Genomic DNA, 20,454 nt, shown 5'->3' with positions numbered 1-20,454 from the left:
CTAATATTGGCAAAAATATCAAAAAAGACATTAAAAGTTGTAATAGCAAAATACTGGAAAGAACCCAAACTCATCTAGAGAGAAATTTAGTGGAAAATTATAGCTATTAAACAGAATATTTATCAGTTTAAAAAGTAATGAGAAATATCTGTATATATATTGCTATGTAGCATCCCCTGCACATATGGATGAAAAAGCAAGGTGGAATGGAATGTATGTTAGTATTCACCTAGAGAGACATACAAATGTAGACACATAATAGTTTTTTTTAATTATAATATAAATCAGGGAAACAGCAGGGATAGAAGCTAGTTGAAAAATATCATGTTTTATCAGACTGCACTTTTGGAAACATGTAATTATATTTTACACAACTATAAAACAGGCTAAAATTAAAACTCAATGTCTAAAATTTAAAAGCAAAATTAATCAAATTAATCCAACTACTTATGAAGCTGTTGATATAACCAACAGAAGAAACTAAAGTGCCTTTAAAATATGAATTTACTCATTTCTCTCTATATAACTGTTTGGTAGTCATTATTGGAGGTAGTGTTGATAATACTATATGTGGCTGCTGTGTGTTGCACATGAGTAAAAGTAGATTGTTACTAATAACTGGGATTTTCAGCATGGAAAAAAAAGACACAAATATAAAAAAAATTTTAGCTAAAAATCTTGCAGTCCTAACTCAAAAAGAAATATTAAATTAACTCATAACACATTTTACCTTAAAAATATGTGTATGTGTCTATTTCCTTGCTGTCAGTTAAATGTCTTAGAAATAGTCAAGAACCTAGGAGCAGTGAGCATCCCTAGTGGCCAGACTATGGTATCTAAATACCACGTTCTATTAAAGGACTATGGCTCTTTGAAAAATGGATCAGTATGAAGCATGGGATAGGAAGTATAAATGACGACTCTGGAACCACAGCAAGAAAGCTATCAAAGACCACTAAATGTGTGTCAAAAGGATCAAGAATCAACTTGCAGAGGTTCCCTCAAAGTAAGAAAATGGGTCAGTTTAAATAAAAACCTCAGTGGGTTGAACCACACTAGATATGTTTAAGTCTCTAAATTCATAATGACACTTTAAAAAGATCGGCACCTTGGAAGGACTCTAGGGAACCAAGTCATTATTCTAAAAATGGATAACCTTTTATTTAACAAGTACCTTTTATTTATCTTGTATTTCCTTAAAAAACTTATACCTCGATGCAATCAACTAGTTCTACTGCAGATAATTCCAACTAATAACTAAAGAATGACAGACTATCACCAATTTGCAGCTCCAATGGACAAAGGCAATAATAATCAGCGACCTCCCATAACCTATTAAACAACTTTGCCAAAAAGTTGAACCCAAATTTTTTATATTACTGATTTTAGATAGAGAGGAAGGGAGAGAAACATTGATGTGAGAGAGAAACATCAATCAGTTGCCTCTTGTACGTACCCTGACAGGGGACCGAACCTACAACCTGGGTATGTGTCCAGGAATTGAACCGGCAGCCTTTTGGTGCATGGGGCAACACTCAATCACTGAGCCACAACAGCCAGGGAGAACCTGAATTTGACTAAACTTCTCTCATTACTCATTTTCAGGAAGTACACAAAACATAGGGACAGAGAAACATGTCCAACTGCTCTACTAGAAATGCTGTGCTGGAACTGGCTTGCTTGCATCAAGTCATAAAGCCAATTGTTAAAATTTCAGGAATTTTGTGAGCCAGATGTTAAACACAGTCATTGTTTCAAACTAACTTGTATACTCTTATAATTAACTATATTATTAAAAAGCTAATGAATGCTCACAACTCACATTCCCTAATTATTTCACTACATTTTACCTCTACCTGTGCACAGTGGAAATACTACATGATGGTGCACGACTGCACGTCTCTCCCCAACTCTGCGTTCAGTGATGTCACATTGGTTGGGTTTTTGTTTTTAATTTATTGATTTCAGAGAGGAAGGGAGAAGGAAGAGAGACATAGAAACATCAATGATGTGAGAGAATCATTGATAGGCTGCCTCCTGCACGATCCCTACTGGGGGTTGAGCCTAAAACCCTGGCATGTTCCCTTGATTGGAATCAAACCCAGGACCCTTCAGTCCACAGGCCGACACTCTATCCACTGAGCCAAACCAGCTAGGGCACACTGGTCGTTTTAAATCAGTCATTTAAGAATATTTACACCACAGAAACCAGCAAGCGCAACAGATATGGGCTTTTTGTCCCAGAGAACCAGGCATTAAGTATTCACCAGCATACCATTGCCCACAGGATGTTTCAGTAAAATTCTGACTCTGGAAAACTCTTTGGACACATGACCTAGTTGTTTAACAAATAAATTGCAAGAGAAAACAAATTAAAAGTGACTCAAGGGTAATCAAGGTAGTGTGATATTACTGTAATATAGATAGACCAACAAAATAGAGTACAGAAATACGCCCACATTCATGGGCAACTGATTTTCAGCAATGATACTCACTACGCTGGAATGTCTGGATGTGCAAAGAAAAGAGCTTCTATCCATACCACAAACCGGGCACAAAAATCCACTCAAAAGGGATCAAATAAATACATATTACTTTTTTAAAATAATAGATCAGAGACCTAAGTATAACACCCAAACACCTAAAATTATAAAACCGATGCATTCAATTCACCCTTCAAGAAGTTCTAAACCAAGAGGTGCACTGATATACATGTAGCTAAATGTCAAAAGCCTGAGTGTTGGATTAATACTCAGACAGAGAGCATCACCATCTTCTAATGCACTTCTTACATACAAGCCTACTGTGAAATTACCCAAAGTTATCACTGTGCAATTAGAAATGTTAGCGATCATTTACAATTGACAAGGCAGTGCAGAAACAAGAATTTCCCAGCAGTCTTCCACTAGAGGGCCCGGCAGCGGCTCCACCGTGCAGCTCCTGCAGTTCTAACTAGATGCTCACTGTCCACTGCGGTCAGCAGAAAAGAGAGGAAGATGTGCTGGCTGGCAGAGAAGAGAGGGGAGATTTGCTGACCGGCTCTGCGAGGACAGTGCAGACAATGAGATGGCCACCAAATCATTATTTTGCCTTTCAGAGGAACTGTTTAATTGGAAGAATTATTTTGTCTAATATTACCAATGCTAGAGTACTGCAATCAATTCTAGAGATTAGAACAGGGGTGGGCAAACTTTTTGACTCGAGGGCCACAATGGGTTCTTAAACTGGACTGGAGGGCCAGAACAAAAGTTACCAATGCTAGAGTACTGCAATCAATTCTAGAGATTAGAATAATGGTATAATTTACTTTCTATTATTCTGTTTTCTGTTAAATTTGTAGAAATGGTTTATTGGCTCAAAAAGGATATATTTTTTTCCTAAAAATAACTCACTTTCTCACAAGGGATGGGGAACCTTTTTTCTGCCAAGGGCCATTTGGATATTTATAACATCATTTGCAGGCCATACAAAATTGTCAACTTAAAAATTAGCCTGCTTTATTTGGTCAAACGTTTAGTTAATTCATCCCTGATGCCTTCGCAGGGCCAGACCAAGTGATTTCTCGGGCTCTACACAGCCTTCGGACTGGACGTTCCCACCCTGATATATACTCTGCTAACCGACTTCCTTAGCTACCTCCCTGTCTAAATATTGCTGTTAACTGTTCACCTACTTCTTAAATGCATTTCTTAGTTTTGAATAGGTAAGTTAACAGCTTTCAAAATCATCAGTCATTGTAGCATTTTACTCTTGCAATAAGCAACAATAACAATAGCAGCTGGTTTGGCTCAGCGAATAAAGCATTGGCCTGCGGACTAAAGAGCCCCGTGTTCAATTCCAGTCAAGGTCACTTACCTCGGTTGTAGGCTCGATCCCCAGCCCAGGTTGGGGTGCATGCGGGAGGTAACCAATCGATGTGTCTCTCTCATATTGTTTCTCTCTCTCTGTCTCTCCCCCTCCTCCCTCCCTTCCACTCTCTCAAAAAATCAATGGAAAAATATCCTCAAGTGAGGATTAACAACAACAAAAAATAATAATAACAGCAGGTATTTTACAGCACTAACTATGTGCCAGGTCCTACTCTCTGTGACACACATACACATACCTGCAACCAACCCTTATAACAACCCTCTGATGTAGTCCTGTTATTATTCCCATTTTGCAGATGAAGGAAATAGAGATTAAATAACTTGCCCTAACTACTACGTGGCCGAGCGGGGATTTGAACCCAGCATACTGCCTTGGAGTCCATAGACACCCTCTTGGAAGCTAAAGGGTAAGTAAAAGGTAAACAGATGAAGGTGGGGGAGAGGGGCTTGGAGGCACAGAAAAAGGAGGCAGCAGCACTTGGAGAAGCTCTACGCCAAGTGTGGGGGTAGAGCAGGAGAAAGGTATTTGGCAACATAAATAAGGGCCACCTGGTGGGCCCAGAGAAAGCACAGGCACTCTGCAGGGGCCAGACCACACAGGACCATGCGGGTCAGGACAAGGAACAGACAAGGGGCCTGAAGCCACCGGAGTCTTCACAAGGCTCAGGGCATGGAACTCATCACCAGTGTGAAAGCCACTTTGGTGTGGCAACGGCTGCTAGAAGGTGAGCATGCAGGGAGGGAGCCCATGGGAGCCACCATGACAGACCAGCTGACAACAGCTGAGCCTGTAACACGTGAAGGTAGTGGATTTAGAAGGTACCAATCATCAGGGCAGAGTGACAGACTGGATTTTGGGGGAGAGGGACAAGAAGAAGGACGTCTCAAGGATGACAACCGGAGTCTGATTTGTGCAACTAGTTGGATGGCAATGCAGCTCCACAAGATGGACACCTGCCGAGGGCCCGAGGAGGGTGGACCTCAGCCCTGGACGCGCTGCAGGAGCCGCCCTGGATGTCCACAGGCAGGTGTCCAGCGGGAGGCAGACCCACAGGCCTGGAGTCCGAGCTGAAGGTGGGAGCCCAGGCACACACTCTGGAGTCAGTGTGTGAACGACAATTCAAGCTGCACAGTGCGTGAGTTCCTTCAATAAGATGCTAGAAAGGGAAGGCTAAGGCAGAGCCCTGAAGACTCATATTTTAAAAGACCAGAGAGACAAGGAGGAGTCCGCAAAGGAGCTGAGAGGCAGGAGGAAAGCCAGAGAGTGCAGGAATCCCAGAAACCAATGGCAGGGTGCCCTTAAGATCAATAGCCCCGGCCAGGTGGCTCAGTTGGTTGGAGCATTGTCCCGCACACCAAAACAAGGTCCCAGTCAGGGCACATACCTAGGTTGTGGGTTCGATCCCCAGTCAAGGTGTATATGGGAGGCAACCGATTAATGTTTTTCTCTCATATCAATGTTTCTCTCTCTCTCTCTCTCTCTCTCTCTCTCTCTCAACACATCCTCTGGTGAGGATTTAAAAAAAAAGGATCAAGCCCTAGCCGGTTTGGCTCAGTGGATAGAGTGTTGGCCTGAGAACTGAAAGGTCCCGGGTTTGATTCCAGTCAAGGGCATATGCCCAGGTTGCAGGCTCGACCCCCAGTAGGGGGCATGCAGAAGGCAACCAATCAATAATTCTCTCATCATTGATATTTGTTTCTATCTCTCTCTCCCTCTCCTTTCTTCTCTGAAATCAATAAAAATATATATATTTTTAAAAAGGATCAATAAAGTCAGATGCTCTGAGAGGTCAAGGACAACAGACCAAAACATCCATCAGGCCTAGAGACGTGGGGACTTTCAGAGAGCAACAGGACAGAGCCAGGCCTGGAGTGAAATAAGAAGTAAAAAGGGAGCCCTAGTTGGTTTGGCTCAGTGGATAGAGCGTCAGCCTAAGACTGAAGGGTCTTGGGTTCGATTCTGGCCAAGGGCACATGCCCGGGTTGTGGGCTCGATCCCCCATAGGGGGCGTGCAGGAGGCAGCCGATCAATGATTCCCTCTCATCATTGATGTTTCTATCTCTCTCACCCTCTCCCTTCCTCTCTAAAATCAATAAAAACATATTTTTTTAAAAAGGGGGAGAAAATGAAGAAAGAACACACACCCCAAGAAAGGTGGCTGACAGAATGTGGGACAAGAGGAGGAGACTGAAAATAGGAGAAGTGGGGCATGTTTAAAATGCTTGTTGGAAGACCAGAGTAGGGCGGCAGGAGGCGAGTAGACCTGAGGGGAGGAGCTAGTGAGTGTGAGGTTTCTGTGAAGTCAGCAGGAAACAGGTGGGAGGAGCTGTGGCGCCTCCCTTTCGCCACCTAGAAGGCGCAGGAGGAGGCAGGTTTGCACCCTTGGGCGTGGGAGGGTGACACAGCTCCCATCTGATGGCTCCTAATTCCTCTGAGGGCCAAGTTGTATACAGAAGATGAAAGAGCAGGTGTGGGCAAATGGGGGGCAGTGCCAGGCATCTGAGGAGACGCGAAGGATGAAAGCAGTCATTGTAGGGGGGACTCATTTCAGAATGCTGGCGACCCACAGTGACCTGCAGTGCTCAGCCTGTGGGTGCCGGAGAGAAGGCGGATAGCCACAGCCATCCAGGAGGCGGATCCTGCTGGCCAGGGAGCTTAAGGACTTGGCAAGAGTGCTCAAGAGGGACCAGGGGCCTCAGCTCCATGAAGAAAGGAGGAGGGAGAATAAAGGGACAAGAGAAGGGGCCATGACAAGAGAGACTGGTCACATACAGGCTGCTGGTGGAAAAGAGGTTATAGACACAGGACAGAAGACTCGAATTTAACCAATTCATTATCATTACTAACCACTCATTAGATCTGAATTATTAATCAGTTCAATTACTTGAATACATTAAGACCAACCTCTGTGATGTGACAAAAGGCTGAGCTTCCCGCTCTATGAAGCATTCTTAGAAATTGGTAACAAAAAGCCCCATAACCCAATGGGAAAAAGAGCTAAACACCTACTTGGCTGGAGACCCCTCCTCCAGGGCGTCCGGGGACTCCTCCACCACCGGGGGCTCCTCCATAGGCGCAGCTGGCTCCCCGTCACTGAAAGCAGCGAGAACCATCCCAGTCACACACACTTGTTGACATCAATGCTCTCAGATATTCAAGAGAGAAAAACATATTATAATGCCCTTTTCTTAAGTACATATCCTTCAAGGAATTATATACCCACACACAGGTAACCCACATTAAAATAAAAAAGACAAAATGCTCTCAATTGATAATTCATATAAACTATTTTCACAAATGTGAAAGGTACTTTGAGAAATAGAAGTTTCTATAAATGGTCTAAAATTAAAACAGATTATAAAGGACCAGAAGAAATATTCAAAACTCTTCTGAACTCAGAAAATTCCCAATATTAATAGGGGCCATAAAATGACTTACAATAGATAAGTATATGCCATATCTAACTTTTAGAAAATGGTAAAAAAGTAAAAACATTCCATAAAAATAAGTGTGGATTATAAACAAGCTGGTAATAACTATTTGAATTTTAACATATATGACTTTAATTCTTCCTTTTTATGGTAACATTAATCCTATCTAAACATTACTTAGAAACAAATTAGTCCCAGCAAAGAAATTTCATTTTCAGGAAAATGCTAAAATTAGTCAATATATTTGAGTATATAATGTCAATATAATGGACATTAAATATCCATTAGAAATATTTTACACTCTATGTACAGAACCCAGCTTCAAAAAATAAGCTATTTTTTCTAAAGTAAAGAAATTGAACTGCAATAACAGAATAGACTTTTTTAAATATATATATTTTTTTTATTGATTTCAGGAAGGGGGAGGAAGAGAGATAGAAACATCAATGGAGTGAGAATCATTAATCGGCTGTCTCCTGCACGCCCCCTACTGGGGATCGAGCCCGCAACCTGAGCATGCGCCCTTGGACGGAATCAAACCCAGGCCCCTTCAGTCTACAGGCCGACGCTCTATCCACTGAGCCAACCGGTTAGGGCCAGAATAGACTTTTTACACTAATTTTTGTTGTTAATCCTCACCCGAGGATATTTTCCCATTGATTCTGAGGGAGATTGGGAGGGAGGGGGGAGACAGAGAGAGAGAAACATCAAGGTGAGAGAGACACATGGATTGGTTGCCTCCCACAGGCTCCGACTGGGGCCAGGGATGGAGCCTACAACCGAGGTAGGATCCTTGACTGGAATAGAACCTGGCACCCTTCAGTCTGCGGGCTGACACTCTATCCACTGCGCAAAACTGGCTAGGGCTACATTAATATTTTTAATTTTCAAATTAAAGCTATTGTAATCAGCTTTTAAAATAACAACTCAGTTTGTCAATACAAAGTCTGAATGATTAATTTTTACTTTTAAAAAAGGTCCTGAATCAACTCTCCCTTCCTCTCTGTAAAAATCAATAAAATATTTATAAAAAAAAAAAATAACAACTCAGTTTTTCAATACAAAGTCTGAATGATTAATTTTTACTTTTAAAAAAGGTGCTGAATCAAACGCACTTGTGTTGGGAGGACATCATGTGCTCTGCCCCGCGGAGGCCCTTCACAAGGCGCTGGCACCTCAGCCTGACCCTGCGGGGTCATGGGAGGTTTTAGCATCAACAGCCACAGCACTGAATTACTCCAACTTTCTATTTTTCTCTTGGTCATGTAATAAACCAATGGGATAAAAAACATAACTGCACTTAAAGTCATAGCTTTCAAAAATACATAAAACGGTTGATGTTTCTAACTCTCCCTCTCCCTTCCTCTCTGATATCAATAAAAACATATTTTAAAATTCATAAAATGGCTACAAAGAAACGGGGAAGGAAAAAAGTAGAGGAATACAAAGAGACTTTATAAAAACCAGTATTTCTAAAACTTGAGCAATTGATTTTAAAGAAAAAAAATCACAGATCTCCCCCCTATATTGACCTAAGTTATTTTATGAATAAACATAAAATTAACATTGTATCTACAGGTCTTATAGAACCATATGACCACAACTACAAAACAATCAAGTGTCAATATCACGCACAATTTACTTTGGCAGGTTTTGTTATTCTGTTTAATGCCAATCACCAATGCTGGATTAGTCAGAGGAAAGATGCAGCTCCAGGGCCAGGGCCAAGTCCACTTTGCCTTCAGTTATTCTAACACAGAAAATGCCCGCTTGCACACCTATGTTCCACAACACCATGCTGAACACATCAAAGCTTTGTTTCCCAGCTCAAATTCAATCACACTTCACACTTAAACAAATGAATGACGCGAACAGATTTCAGCCAAATGTTCAATTACTAAACTGTTCTGCTCTTGACAATAGAAGCTGGAAGGCAACATTGCTGAAAATTGCATTATGGGTGTCTATTTTAATTGGTAACAAAAAAATAATATCTGATATTATACTTTAAATTACAATGATGGAGCAAATTCTATTTTTAGCACAGGTACTTTATGACAAACTGTTCTAAAAACCAATAACACTGGAAATGGCTCAGGCCGCCATTTTGAAAGCAGCCTGCCCACAGATCTCGTCCTACTGCCAGTGTCTTAGAACAGGATTCCTACCCCTTCGTCACCCCTACACTGAGCCGGCAGCAGGGGCCTGGTCAGCCAGGGACGCATCACTTATGGGTTAGGCTTACCTCTCCTCTTTCCTCATTCACCAAAAGTAGCACATTAATCTACTATACTGCACAGTTTTCATGGCAAATCAAAATCTCAATTTAAGTAAACAATTAAAGTCTTAAGCTACGAAAAATCTCTCAATTAAAGATTATTACCACCTAAGAGCTTTGAGTTTAGAGCTCACAAACCAATCCAAAATGAGTGCCATAGGGCACTTTTCATCTCCACATCGGACATGCCAGTCGCTAGGAGACATACGGTCATCTCTTCATGCTACAAAGCCAATACCGACCTCTTAGGGTAACTAATCACTTGGAGCCAAAAATAATTTTAAGTTCCAATGCAAACTGAAATGGCCCTGGTCGGTGTGGCTCAGTTGGTTGAACATTGTCCCTTGCACTGAGAGGTCGCAGGTTCAATTACTGGTCAGGGCACATGCCCGGGTTGCCAGCTCAATCCCCAGCAGGGGGCATGCAGGAGGCAGCAAATCTAGGTCTCTCTCTCCCTCCTCCTTCCTCTCTCTAAAAATCAATAAAAACATTTTAATAAAGGAAAACAAATAAAACTGAAATGGCATGGTAGTATTAAAGTAGTAAATCAGATCATTCAAGAGGTGCCTGTATTACTTTTAAAAAATATATTATCACCAAAAAAATGTATATATATTATCACAGCAAAATAAAACAAATTGAAAAGATTTGTAATCAAGATCCTATAGAACCCCTGACTGAGAACATTTAACGAGTTTTTCTTCCTTTCAAGGACAATACAGATGTGCAATGGTAGTCAATCTAATGCTACATTTGATATTACTGTCTACATTTGTCTTTAAGGATAAAATTTATGAAAAATAAGTTTATGCAAAAAGCTTATATTCCAAAGGAGAAAAGTGGAAGTCTGGATCCTCTCAAGAGTTCCAACTTGAAAGCCAGCCTGCAACATGTCCTAGGTGACCCATTCCTCACCCTACACTGCCTGGAGGTACTTCCTACCTGTCCCTTGCAGACACCACGAAGGCACTGTCCCTGCAGCCAAGAAATGACAGAAACATTAGCACCGAGCACCTCCCTTAAGGAGCAAAACTAGCACAGATCTGAGGCACCACGATGCCTGAGAAATGTCAAATTTGAACCTCAGGTGAGCTTCAATCTCCACATGATTTCAGGAAATCAAGATGCAATGTATAAAAGAACTTTGAAAGGTCACAGAGAAGTAAAGTATAGGGCTCACAAACCAACCCAAAATGAGTGCCATAGAGCACCTTTCATCTTTACATTGGATATACCAGTCGCTAGGAGACATATGGTCATCTCTTAAATATCCAGGCATTTAAAACCCATTCTGAAGCATATGCAAATGTAGTGTCATGTGCTTGCACCATCAGCAAACAAGCAAATGTGTTTGGCTAAAATAAGATAAAATGAAATAATTTTTCAAATTGAATTTATTGGGTGACATTAGTTAATAAAATTATATAAGTTTCAGGGGTACAATTCTATAATACATCATCTGTATAACATATTGGGTGTTCACCACCCCAAGTCAAGTCTCCTTCTATCACCACTTATGCCCCCTTTATCCCCTCCTACTTTCCCCCGTCCCCCTTTCCCTCTGGTCATCACCATACTGTTGTCTATGAGGGTTGTTTTTTTCACTTAATCCTTTCACCTATTTCACCCAGCCCTCCTACCCCCTCCCCTTTAACAGCTGTCAGTCTGTTCTCTGTCTGTGTCTGTTTCTATTGTGTTTGTTGGTTTATTTTGTTCATTAGACTCCACATATAAGTGAGATCATATGGCACTTGTCTTTCTCTGACTGGCTTATTTCACTCAGCGTAATACTCTTCCGGTCCATCCATGCTGTTGCAAAAGGTAAGATTTCCTTCTTTTTTACGGCCTAGTAGTATTCCATGGTGTAAATGTACTGCAGCTTTTTATCCTCTCATCTGCTGATGGGCACGTGGGCTTTTCCAGATCTTAGCTATTGTAAATAATGCTGCTATGAACATAGGGTTGCACATATTCTTTCAAATCAGTGTTTCGGCCTTCTTTGGATAAACTCCCAGAAGTGAAATTGCTGGGTCACAGGCAGTTCCATTTTTAATGTTTTGAGGTAAGTCCATACTGCTTTCTAGTGGCCGCACCAGTCTGCGTTCCCACCAGCAGTGCAGAAAGGTTCCCTTTTCTCCACAACCTAGCAAACACTTGTTAGTTGATTTGTTGTGGTAGCCACTCTGACATGGGATTTCTCATTGTGGTTTTAATTCGCATCTCTCTGATGATTAGTGACATTAAGCATCTTTTCATATGTCTCTTGGCATCTGTATGTCCACTTTGGAGATGTGTCTATTCAGGTCCTTTGCCCATTTTTAAATTGGATTGTTTGTTTTCTTGGAGTTGAGTTTTGTAAGTTTTTAATAAATTTTAGCAAACCCATTTTTAAGTTATTTCACTAAACAAAAGCCTAATATCAACCTCTATTTAAGAGAACACAGTATAAAGACACTTGCAAGCACAACAGAGGACATAATTTTCATGAAAGGCATGCAAGGGTCGAGATTTCCACTTAACTGGAGGTTCACAGAATGCACACATTGCAGCGTACCTGGTATCTTTACCGGATCCCCAGGTGCGAACTCCACATCCACCCATGTTGTCTTCAGTTCTGATTGCTCTACAGAAAGAAATATTTCCTTAAACTGCAAGCTGGTCTCTAGTCAATCTTCAACTCAGAGAAGTTGATAATAAGAGCTAAATCAGGATCAGCTCTTTACTAATATAAAGTCAACTAAATATTAACACATAACAGATTCATACTATGTATGACTAAAGTCTTAAAGTGAAAATAGCATTTATAAAGGAACTTACATTTTATCATTCCCACCATATCTCTCAAATTCCCGTTTTCCTCTTTGGTCAAAACGATCAAATGCTCTGTTCCCGGGACCACCGCGGCCTCTGCTCCGCAGGCCCCCTCTTGGGCCTCCACGTCCTCTCAGGGGTCTGTCTCGATCAAATCTGTCAACTGGTCTAGGAAGACATGGTATAATACAAAGTGGTGGATTAAAGAGCGAAGAATTTTTTAAGAAAAACATATTCTAGAAGGCTATTATGGCTGTAGTATATTGGAAAGAATGGTGGCCTGCACAACGAATTAATAGTTAACTTTTACTGAACACATACAATCCCTGGTGTTGTTCTGAGCGCTTCACATACAGTCACTTAATTCGCACAAACAAATCTGTAATATACGACTATTGCCCACAGCTGAGGAAACTGAGGCGCAGAGGAGGTAGGTAACTTGCCCAAGGTCATATGGCTACTAAGTGGGGGAGCTGGTGAGAGCAGGTCCTAGGCAGGTCTCTCTCTCTGGACCTGGTTTCCACATTATAAAATGAGGTTAGGACCTGGCCAGTGTGGCTCCATTTGTTGAGCGTTATCCCATGGACCAAAAGGTCACAGGTTCGATTCTTGATCAGGGCACATGCCCAGGTTGCTGGTTTGGTCCCCAGTCCAGGTGCATGTGGGAGGCAACTGATTGATGTTTCTCTCTCACATTGATGTTTCTCTCTCTCTCTGTGTCTCCTTCCCTTCCTCCCTCCCCTCTCCCTTTCTGTCTCTCTCTAAAATCAATTAAAAAAACACACCCACAAACATATTTTTAAAAAATGAGGTTAGATAAACTAACTCTAAGATTCATTCTACTTCTAATACTAAATATTTAAGTTAAATTTGGAATCTATACTAATAAAAGGGTAATATGATAATTAGACCGGGAGACCTTCTGGATGTCCTTCCGGACAAAGCCATGGTGGCAGGGCCAAGGCAGAGGCGGTTAGGGGCGATCAGGCCAGGAGGGTAGGGCAGTTAGGGGAGAGCAGGCAGGCCGGGGGCGGGGGAGAGCAGTTGGGGGCGAGCAGGCAGGCAGGCAGAGGTGGTTAGGGGCGATCAGGCAGGCAAGAGGTTAGGAGCCAGCGGTCCCGGATTGCAAGAGGCAGTCGGACATCCCCCGAGGGGTCCTGGATTGGAGAGGGTGCAGGCCTGGCTGAGGGACCACCCTCCCCCACCCCCACCCCCAGCACAAATTTTGTGCACCAAGCCTCTAGTCTGATTCTATATTAAAGTACCTAAAGCAGAGTTCTATAACAATGACCAAAGAAAAGTTAAGTTCTTAATCAGGCCATAAAAGAAAAAAAAGTATACCTAAACGTTGAGAGGAAATGAAGCAAAACAACATACAAGGAAAATAATGCCAACAGTCAAAATCAGGTCTAAATTTACATGAAATCCAATCAGATATGGACAAAATTACAAATTCATTTAAGCTATAATAGTGATTGAAACTGACCCTAAATATAGACCTATGTGTTCTGGTGTATTTTAAATCCTTAATCAGTTTTTTCTCTGTTCCACAAGTTTACTCCTACCCCCCATTAAATATATTCTCAATTGCTTCTTCACTTTCCCCTGATTATAAATTGTATCTTGTCGCAGGTTGGTGAGACTGAGGAATCCTGTACTCCGCTTGGGAAGCTTTGTTATGCATGCACAAGCAGAAGGACGAAACTTGGAGCCAAGCATCTCGCTTTCCTTACCTGTCATCCACTCTCGTACAACAATCCTAATAACTAGACACGGGTATGTGTCACAGGTGAGGGAATGAAGTTTCTGTATGGGGAATGGGGAGCCAATGTTTAATGGGAACAGCTGGGGAAAGTGAAAAGGTTCTGGAGAAGGATGGCGGTGATGGTTACACAACAATGCGAATGGACTTAATGCCACTGAGCTGTATATTTAAAAGTGGTTTAGCCAAGGCCAGATGTGCAGTGGTCAGAGCATCAGCCTGCAGACCAAAGGGTCATGGGTTTGATTCCTGGTCAAGGGCATGTATCTCGGTTACAGGTTCCCACCGCTGGTCGGGGCATGTGTGGGAGGCAACCAATCAATGTGTCTCTCTCACGTCCGTGTTTCTCTTTCTCTCCTCTCCCTCCCTTACACCCTCTCTAAAAATCAATGGAAAAATATCCTCTGGTGAGGATTAAAAATTAAAAAAAAAAAGAAGAAAATAGGCAAATTGTTACAAGTAATCATCTCAGACAGTAAGATAGGTGGTTTAATTTTCTTCATAATTTCATATGTTTTCCAAATTGTTTCAAGAGACTATAAATTATTTTTACTAAAGATCTTATGGACCTTTATTAATAGAAAAAGTACTTTTAAAGAAATTATAAGAAAATATGTTTTCTAATGGCACATGACATAAAAAAAAATTTCAAATTTCCTTGAAAGTAAAAATTCCTACATATTCTTAATGTGATATTCTGAGAAGGGCACAAAACATCACTTCTGTGGTATTCCTGCCAGGTAAGCTCATTCCATAAGGAAATAACAGACAAACTCAAATTTTGAGCTGTTCTACAAAACAAACGGCCCGTCCTTTTCCAAAAAAGTCAAATTCATAAAAGATAAAGGGAGACTAAGGAGCCGTTCCAAATTAGAGAAGACCAAATGCAATGCCCATTCCTCGACTGGATCCAGAATCAGACTTCTTTTTCCTTTTGCTAAAAGGACATCACTAAGACAACTGGTGGAATCTGAACAGTCTGTAGATGACATAATTTAGAGAATTCAACAGAACTGTACTGAAGTTACTAAGTTTGATAATGGAACCATGTTTTTAGTAAATACATTGAAAGTATTTAGGGATAAAGGGACATTCCTGCACCTTCCTCTCATCTAAAATGACCAAGAAAAAAGTTGTATGTGTGTGTGACACAGACAGAGAGACTATGAATGTGCAGGGGGCGAGAAATTGAGAGAAAGAAGAGGAAGAAGAGGAGTATAATAGAGCAAATGTGGTAAAATGTTAACATTTGGGGAATCTGGATAATAGCTTATGGAAACTCTTTGTATAATTCTTGCAACTTTTTGTAAATCTGAAGTTATTTTTAAAGTAAAAAGAAAAAAAAAATCCCTCCATAACCCCACATCCCACCCTACCCCTACCCCTAGCCTTGCCTGCATGCATGATTTCATTTAATAGGCATCTTTCCATGTTACTATATAAAGACCTATTTTATCCTTTTTAAAGACTCATAGTTTTGCTACTAAAAAAACCCTGCAAACATGAGTTTGTGCTTTTGAGCTATAACTTCCTTATGTCCACAGAATAAATTCCTAAAGTGAGGAAAACAAAACACAAATGCTTCCTAAAATAAGCAGCTCTGATTCAGAAGCTCTTTATAAGCATGCAAACAGGCCATTACACAGCAAATTTGAAGCAATCACCAAAAAAGGGCAGAATTAAACCTTTTTCTAATCCCCACCTCCAACGTGGGGGCAGATACACCACCCCAATGTTTTGAACGTGTAACTGCCAGGGAACAGATCTGCAGAAGTTGCCATCTGCTCAGTTCTCTCGCACTGAACTAGTCTGCTGGACTTTCTTGTTTTTTAGGCTTGTTTTAATGGGCTCTAGCATAGTTTTACAAAGCTAAATTCTTTAGTTAAAACTTGTAAATGGGATTAGTAGTCAAGAAGTTAAAGGACTGCCGGCTGGTGTGGCTCAGTGGTTGAGTGTCGGCCCATGAACCAGGAGGTCACGGTTCAGGTCCAGTGAGAGCACATGCCGGGGTTTCGGGTTCAATCCCCAGGAGCAGGTGTGCAGGAGGCAGCCGATCAATGATTCTCTCTCATCATTGATGTCTCTATCTCTCTCCCTCTTCCTTCCTCTCTGAAAGCAATTTAAAAAACAAATAAAAAAATAAATTCATCAATAGTCTAAATTAGTAATACTAAATCAAAAACATAATTATATCCCTAGCCTAAACTTCAAAAGAAAATTTGACCACTTGAACATACTCCTGTGCAGTATTTTTATGAGAGTGCTTTTCATAGTCAGCCGTAAAGAATTCATTTTTTATCGTAAAATCATTGCCTGAACCAAGACTTAACGTCATTTAGGAGGTAAATGGAAGATCCTTCATGTGGCACCTAAGGTAATATGATTTGCTACTTAGACTGACAAATTATTCCCAAGACTGGCACCACAGAAGGTCACAAAGGCTAGTTCTCTGAAAACTGTGCTGGTTCCTAAACCCTCTTAGCCCAGACCTGTTTGCAGTACATACTTTTCTTCTGTAACCTTCTCAGGTGTGAAGTCCGCCTGCCTCTCGGTCTCATAAGGTTGATATTCCCTGTAGGATCTCCGCTCGGCTCTATCCAGTGTCACCTCTGTCCCCCGGCTATCATTCCATCCTTGCTGCTCTCCTCTTCTAGGAGTTCGCTTCTGGCCTGCAAGCAAAACATCAAAGGGGAGAGGTGAACACGAGGTCTACAGCAGCACGTTATTTACAGGTACTTTCACATTTCACTCTTCTCGAAACCAATGTCATGGGGAAATGTAGAAGTTTAGAGAAGGAAAGTTGCTGATATTACTGCAGCCAGCATCAACTACTTTTTAATAAAAGTTTTAAGTTACTATTGAATTAGTAACTGGCCTACCAAAGCTTTCTCTTATGTACTGAAAAGCATGATAAAGTTAAACAGACTACACCAGCTAACCTGTAAGTATAGGTATTGCACAATGACTCTGTGATAGCTAGGGATATAGATAATTGCTAAATCAATGACGTTTCACAAAAGCAGCTTTATTGAAACATGGCAGCTAAGCTACATCCAGAAAATTTTAGGATAAATATCCTGTTCTTTAAATTTTTTTTAGAACCCCAAGTATAGTTTCTCATCAGCTACTAAGGTTTTTGTTTTTAAATACAGCTATACCATTATCTTTTTTTTATTTAGAAACAGATTTTTCTGCTATTTCCTGGTATTTATGATCATACTTCTCAAATATGAGGCCAAACTTGTCTAGCCAAATCATACATGGGCCAGTTAGGGCCCAAACAGGCATCTCTCATGCGTGGAGCCAGAACTCAGCTGGGACGGGGACCAGGCCATTCCAGCCTTTTGCTCTCTCATCTCACCATACTCTACTCCCCTCCAGTTCGATGCTTTAACAATTTTGAGCAGAGTCCGTGTCTGATAGGCATGTAATACCTGGTAAACATGTTCTGAAGAATGTCACTTCAAAATCATCTTCTAAAAATGTTTATCTTTCCTTTGTATACATTTAAAAGGTCCCCATCTCAAACATTATTGATAATTTTATTACAGTACCTTTGACTTTTCTACAAATTACCCTTCAATTGGTTGGTTATATGGCTGTAAAAATGTTAAATGTATTTGAATTAATGAGTATTTTTTAAACAGCTGGTCTCCACTCCAAGTTAGACAAACATGACTCTTAAGGAAGATGTTTACATATTTTTTCATTTTCCTACTTAATATTTTCTATCTAAATTTTATAATTTGGACACATTTATTAACAAAGTTCCAATACCCTACAAATATTTCATTCTTTCTTCAAAACCCAAAGCACAAAGACAATAGGGGTACAATTGTTTCCCCACAATTCAGTGCTAAAAGATTAAGACTGCAATTGAACCTAGTTGTTTTCTGTGCTGGATCAGCAGCTCCAAGTGGATAGTGCAAACACTGAATTTAACTAGCCTTTTCCACTAAAAGGCTGGCACACGCAGTCTGTTCACTGATCTAACGCCAAGCCCACGAAGGGACAAAATACAATAAAATTTTCAATAAGATTTCTACAAAATAAAGTTGAACTTTGGCTCAAAAACAATTGTTCTGAAAGCCTAAGAAAAGTAAAGATAAAAAAGCCCCCGAGGATTTCAAGAACAAATTTATTGAGCAAGGCTCACACCAGGGTCAACGTACAGTTGACTCTTGAACAACTTGGGTCAATTGAAAATCCACATGTAAGTGGACCTGAGAAGTTCAAACCCAAGTTATTCAAGGGGTCAACTGTTTATTGCTAAATAGTGAAGGACTTAAAAACCTCAATCGGAAAATCTTATGATTTCCACATCCTTTTGAGATTAATAAATGTTTCCATTATATGTCAAACATGTTTTGACTTTGTTTCTTGACTACACTAAGTATTCACTCACAATATTCTAACTAAATTAAATTTTTTGAGTGTTAGAGAAGAACAGTCCATATAAATTAGGGCTACAAAACTTTGAGAGAGTAGCTCTCTAACATCCATTACAGATAAACTTAGTACACTAACTACGTAGACAGAAATTAATGAGCTGTTAACTCATGAAATAACACATACTTGAAAAAAGAACTAGAAAGACAAAATTTCCATTCCAACACCAAAATTAAAGAGCTTTAATATAGTTCTCAAAACCCAGATCACCTGGATCATGAACAATTGACAGAAAAAAGTTACCAACATACTAGATTACAAAGCTAAGTGAAAGAAGCAGACTGAAACCCAGTTTACATCATTTAAATTTAGAAAAAAAAAAAATAGGCCCAGCTGTGGTGGCTCAGGGGTTGAGCTTTGACCTATGAACCAGGAGGTCAGGTGCGGCTGGATCCCCAGTGGGGAGCAGGCAGAAGGCATCCGATCAATGATTCTCTCTCATCATTGATGTTTCTATCTCTCTCTCTCTCCCTTTCTCTCTGAAATCAATAAAAATATATTTTTAAAAAATAAGAAAAAAAGAAATAATTTTGTGCATTAATGTATATAAATACGAGGTGTTAACAGTAGGAAAAATAAAGGATTTCCACTTTACTTCATACATTTCTAACTTGTTTAAAATTTTATAACAAAAATGCATGGCATTTTTTAATTTTAAAAGGGTTAAAAAGTGATATGTTAGTAGCACTAAATGCAGTTTAACTTAAATTAAACTGCATTAAAATAAAGGGGGAGGAAAAGCTCAGCCTTGCTCTTTTATTACCATATTCGTCTAAATAAACTTGAGCCGAACCGGTTTGGCTCAGTGGATAGAGCGTCGGCCTGCGTGCGGACTGAAGGGTCCCAGGTTCGATTCCGGTCAAGGGCATGTACCTTGGTTGCGGGCACATCCCCACTGGGGGGCGTGCAGGAGGCAGCTGATCGATCTCTCTCATCGATGTTTCTAACTCTCTATCCCTCTCCCTTCTTCTCTGTAAAAAATCAATAAAATATATTTTAAAAAAATAATAAAAATAAATAAATAAATAAATAAATAAACTTGAGAAAAAAATAGAACATAATACCACATGTACATATCTCAAGTCTCACTCTATTTAAACATGCTCATGAACTTACTGGCCTACCAAGGGGTCTTGAAATAACTTTTTAAATAAATTCAATGTATTATAATGACTTATTTTCTGACTTGCAAGCATATCGCTGGACTGCGCTTTTCACAGCTAAAGGTAAACATTACCTAGCTGCAGGAGTCAGAGCCCCAATACTTCCATCAGCTGTTTTCCCAGGGTGGGAATGCACAAGTTAACTTTCCGGTCATTTTTCCATTACAGTTGACATTCACTATGATACTAGGTTCGGGTGCACGCATAGTGGTAGGCATTTATGTAACTTACAAAGTGATCCCCCGCATGAGTCTACATAGTTATTACAGTATTATTGGCCGTATTCTCTACGCTGAACTTTACGTCTCCATAACCATTCTGTAACTGCCAATTTGTGGGATGCACGATTTTGATCAAGCAGGGAACTAGCCTGCAGAGCCGAGCTGCAGTGGTGGAACCGCACGTCTCACTCGAACACTCCTCTGGGGCAAACCCGAGGACCCATTTCAGGAGAACAGGAAGCCCAGGTGTGCTCTTGCTGACTGCCCCACCGAGGCAGGTCAGGTGAGACTCGAGGCTTGCGCCCCTCCCTCCGCCGAAACAGCGGAGGGGACTCCGAAGAGCCTGGTTGCAAAGGTTACAGAAAGCAGCCGAGGGAGTGACAGGTGACACCTCCCGCCGCCGCCACGTGCGGCATTTAAAAATAACGCCGGCCGAGTGCTGGAGGCTACGGCCAGGGGATGGGCTGCA

General features: G+C 40.8%; 1 protein-coding gene across 1 annotated transcript in view; it reads right to left on the bottom strand.

Annotated features, from left to right (window-relative positions):
• The window catches only part of HABP4 (hyaluronan binding protein 4), a 48,500-nt gene that overhangs the window by 22,308 nt on the left and 5,738 nt on the right, over window positions 1-20,454 (bottom strand). Inside the window, exons 2-5 of the mRNA XM_014545704.1 lie at window positions 16,659-16,861; window positions 12,397-12,558; window positions 12,134-12,202; window positions 6,880-6,963 (exon numbers count right to left, since the gene is read on the bottom strand). Coding sequence (XP_014401190.1) covers window positions 6,880-6,963; window positions 12,134-12,202; window positions 12,397-12,558; window positions 16,659-16,861 — 518 coding nt within the window. The remainder of the gene's footprint in view (window positions 1-6,879; window positions 6,964-12,133; window positions 12,203-12,396; window positions 12,559-16,658; window positions 16,862-20,454) is intronic.

Source organism: Myotis brandtii, unplaced genomic scaffold, assembly GCF_000412655.1.
Source record: "Myotis brandtii unplaced genomic scaffold, ASM41265v1 scaffold419, whole genome shotgun sequence".
NCBI classification, from domain to species: domain Eukaryota; kingdom Metazoa; phylum Chordata; class Mammalia; order Chiroptera; family Vespertilionidae; genus Myotis; species Myotis brandtii.
This window is presented reverse-complemented; position numbering and strand designations above follow the sequence as displayed.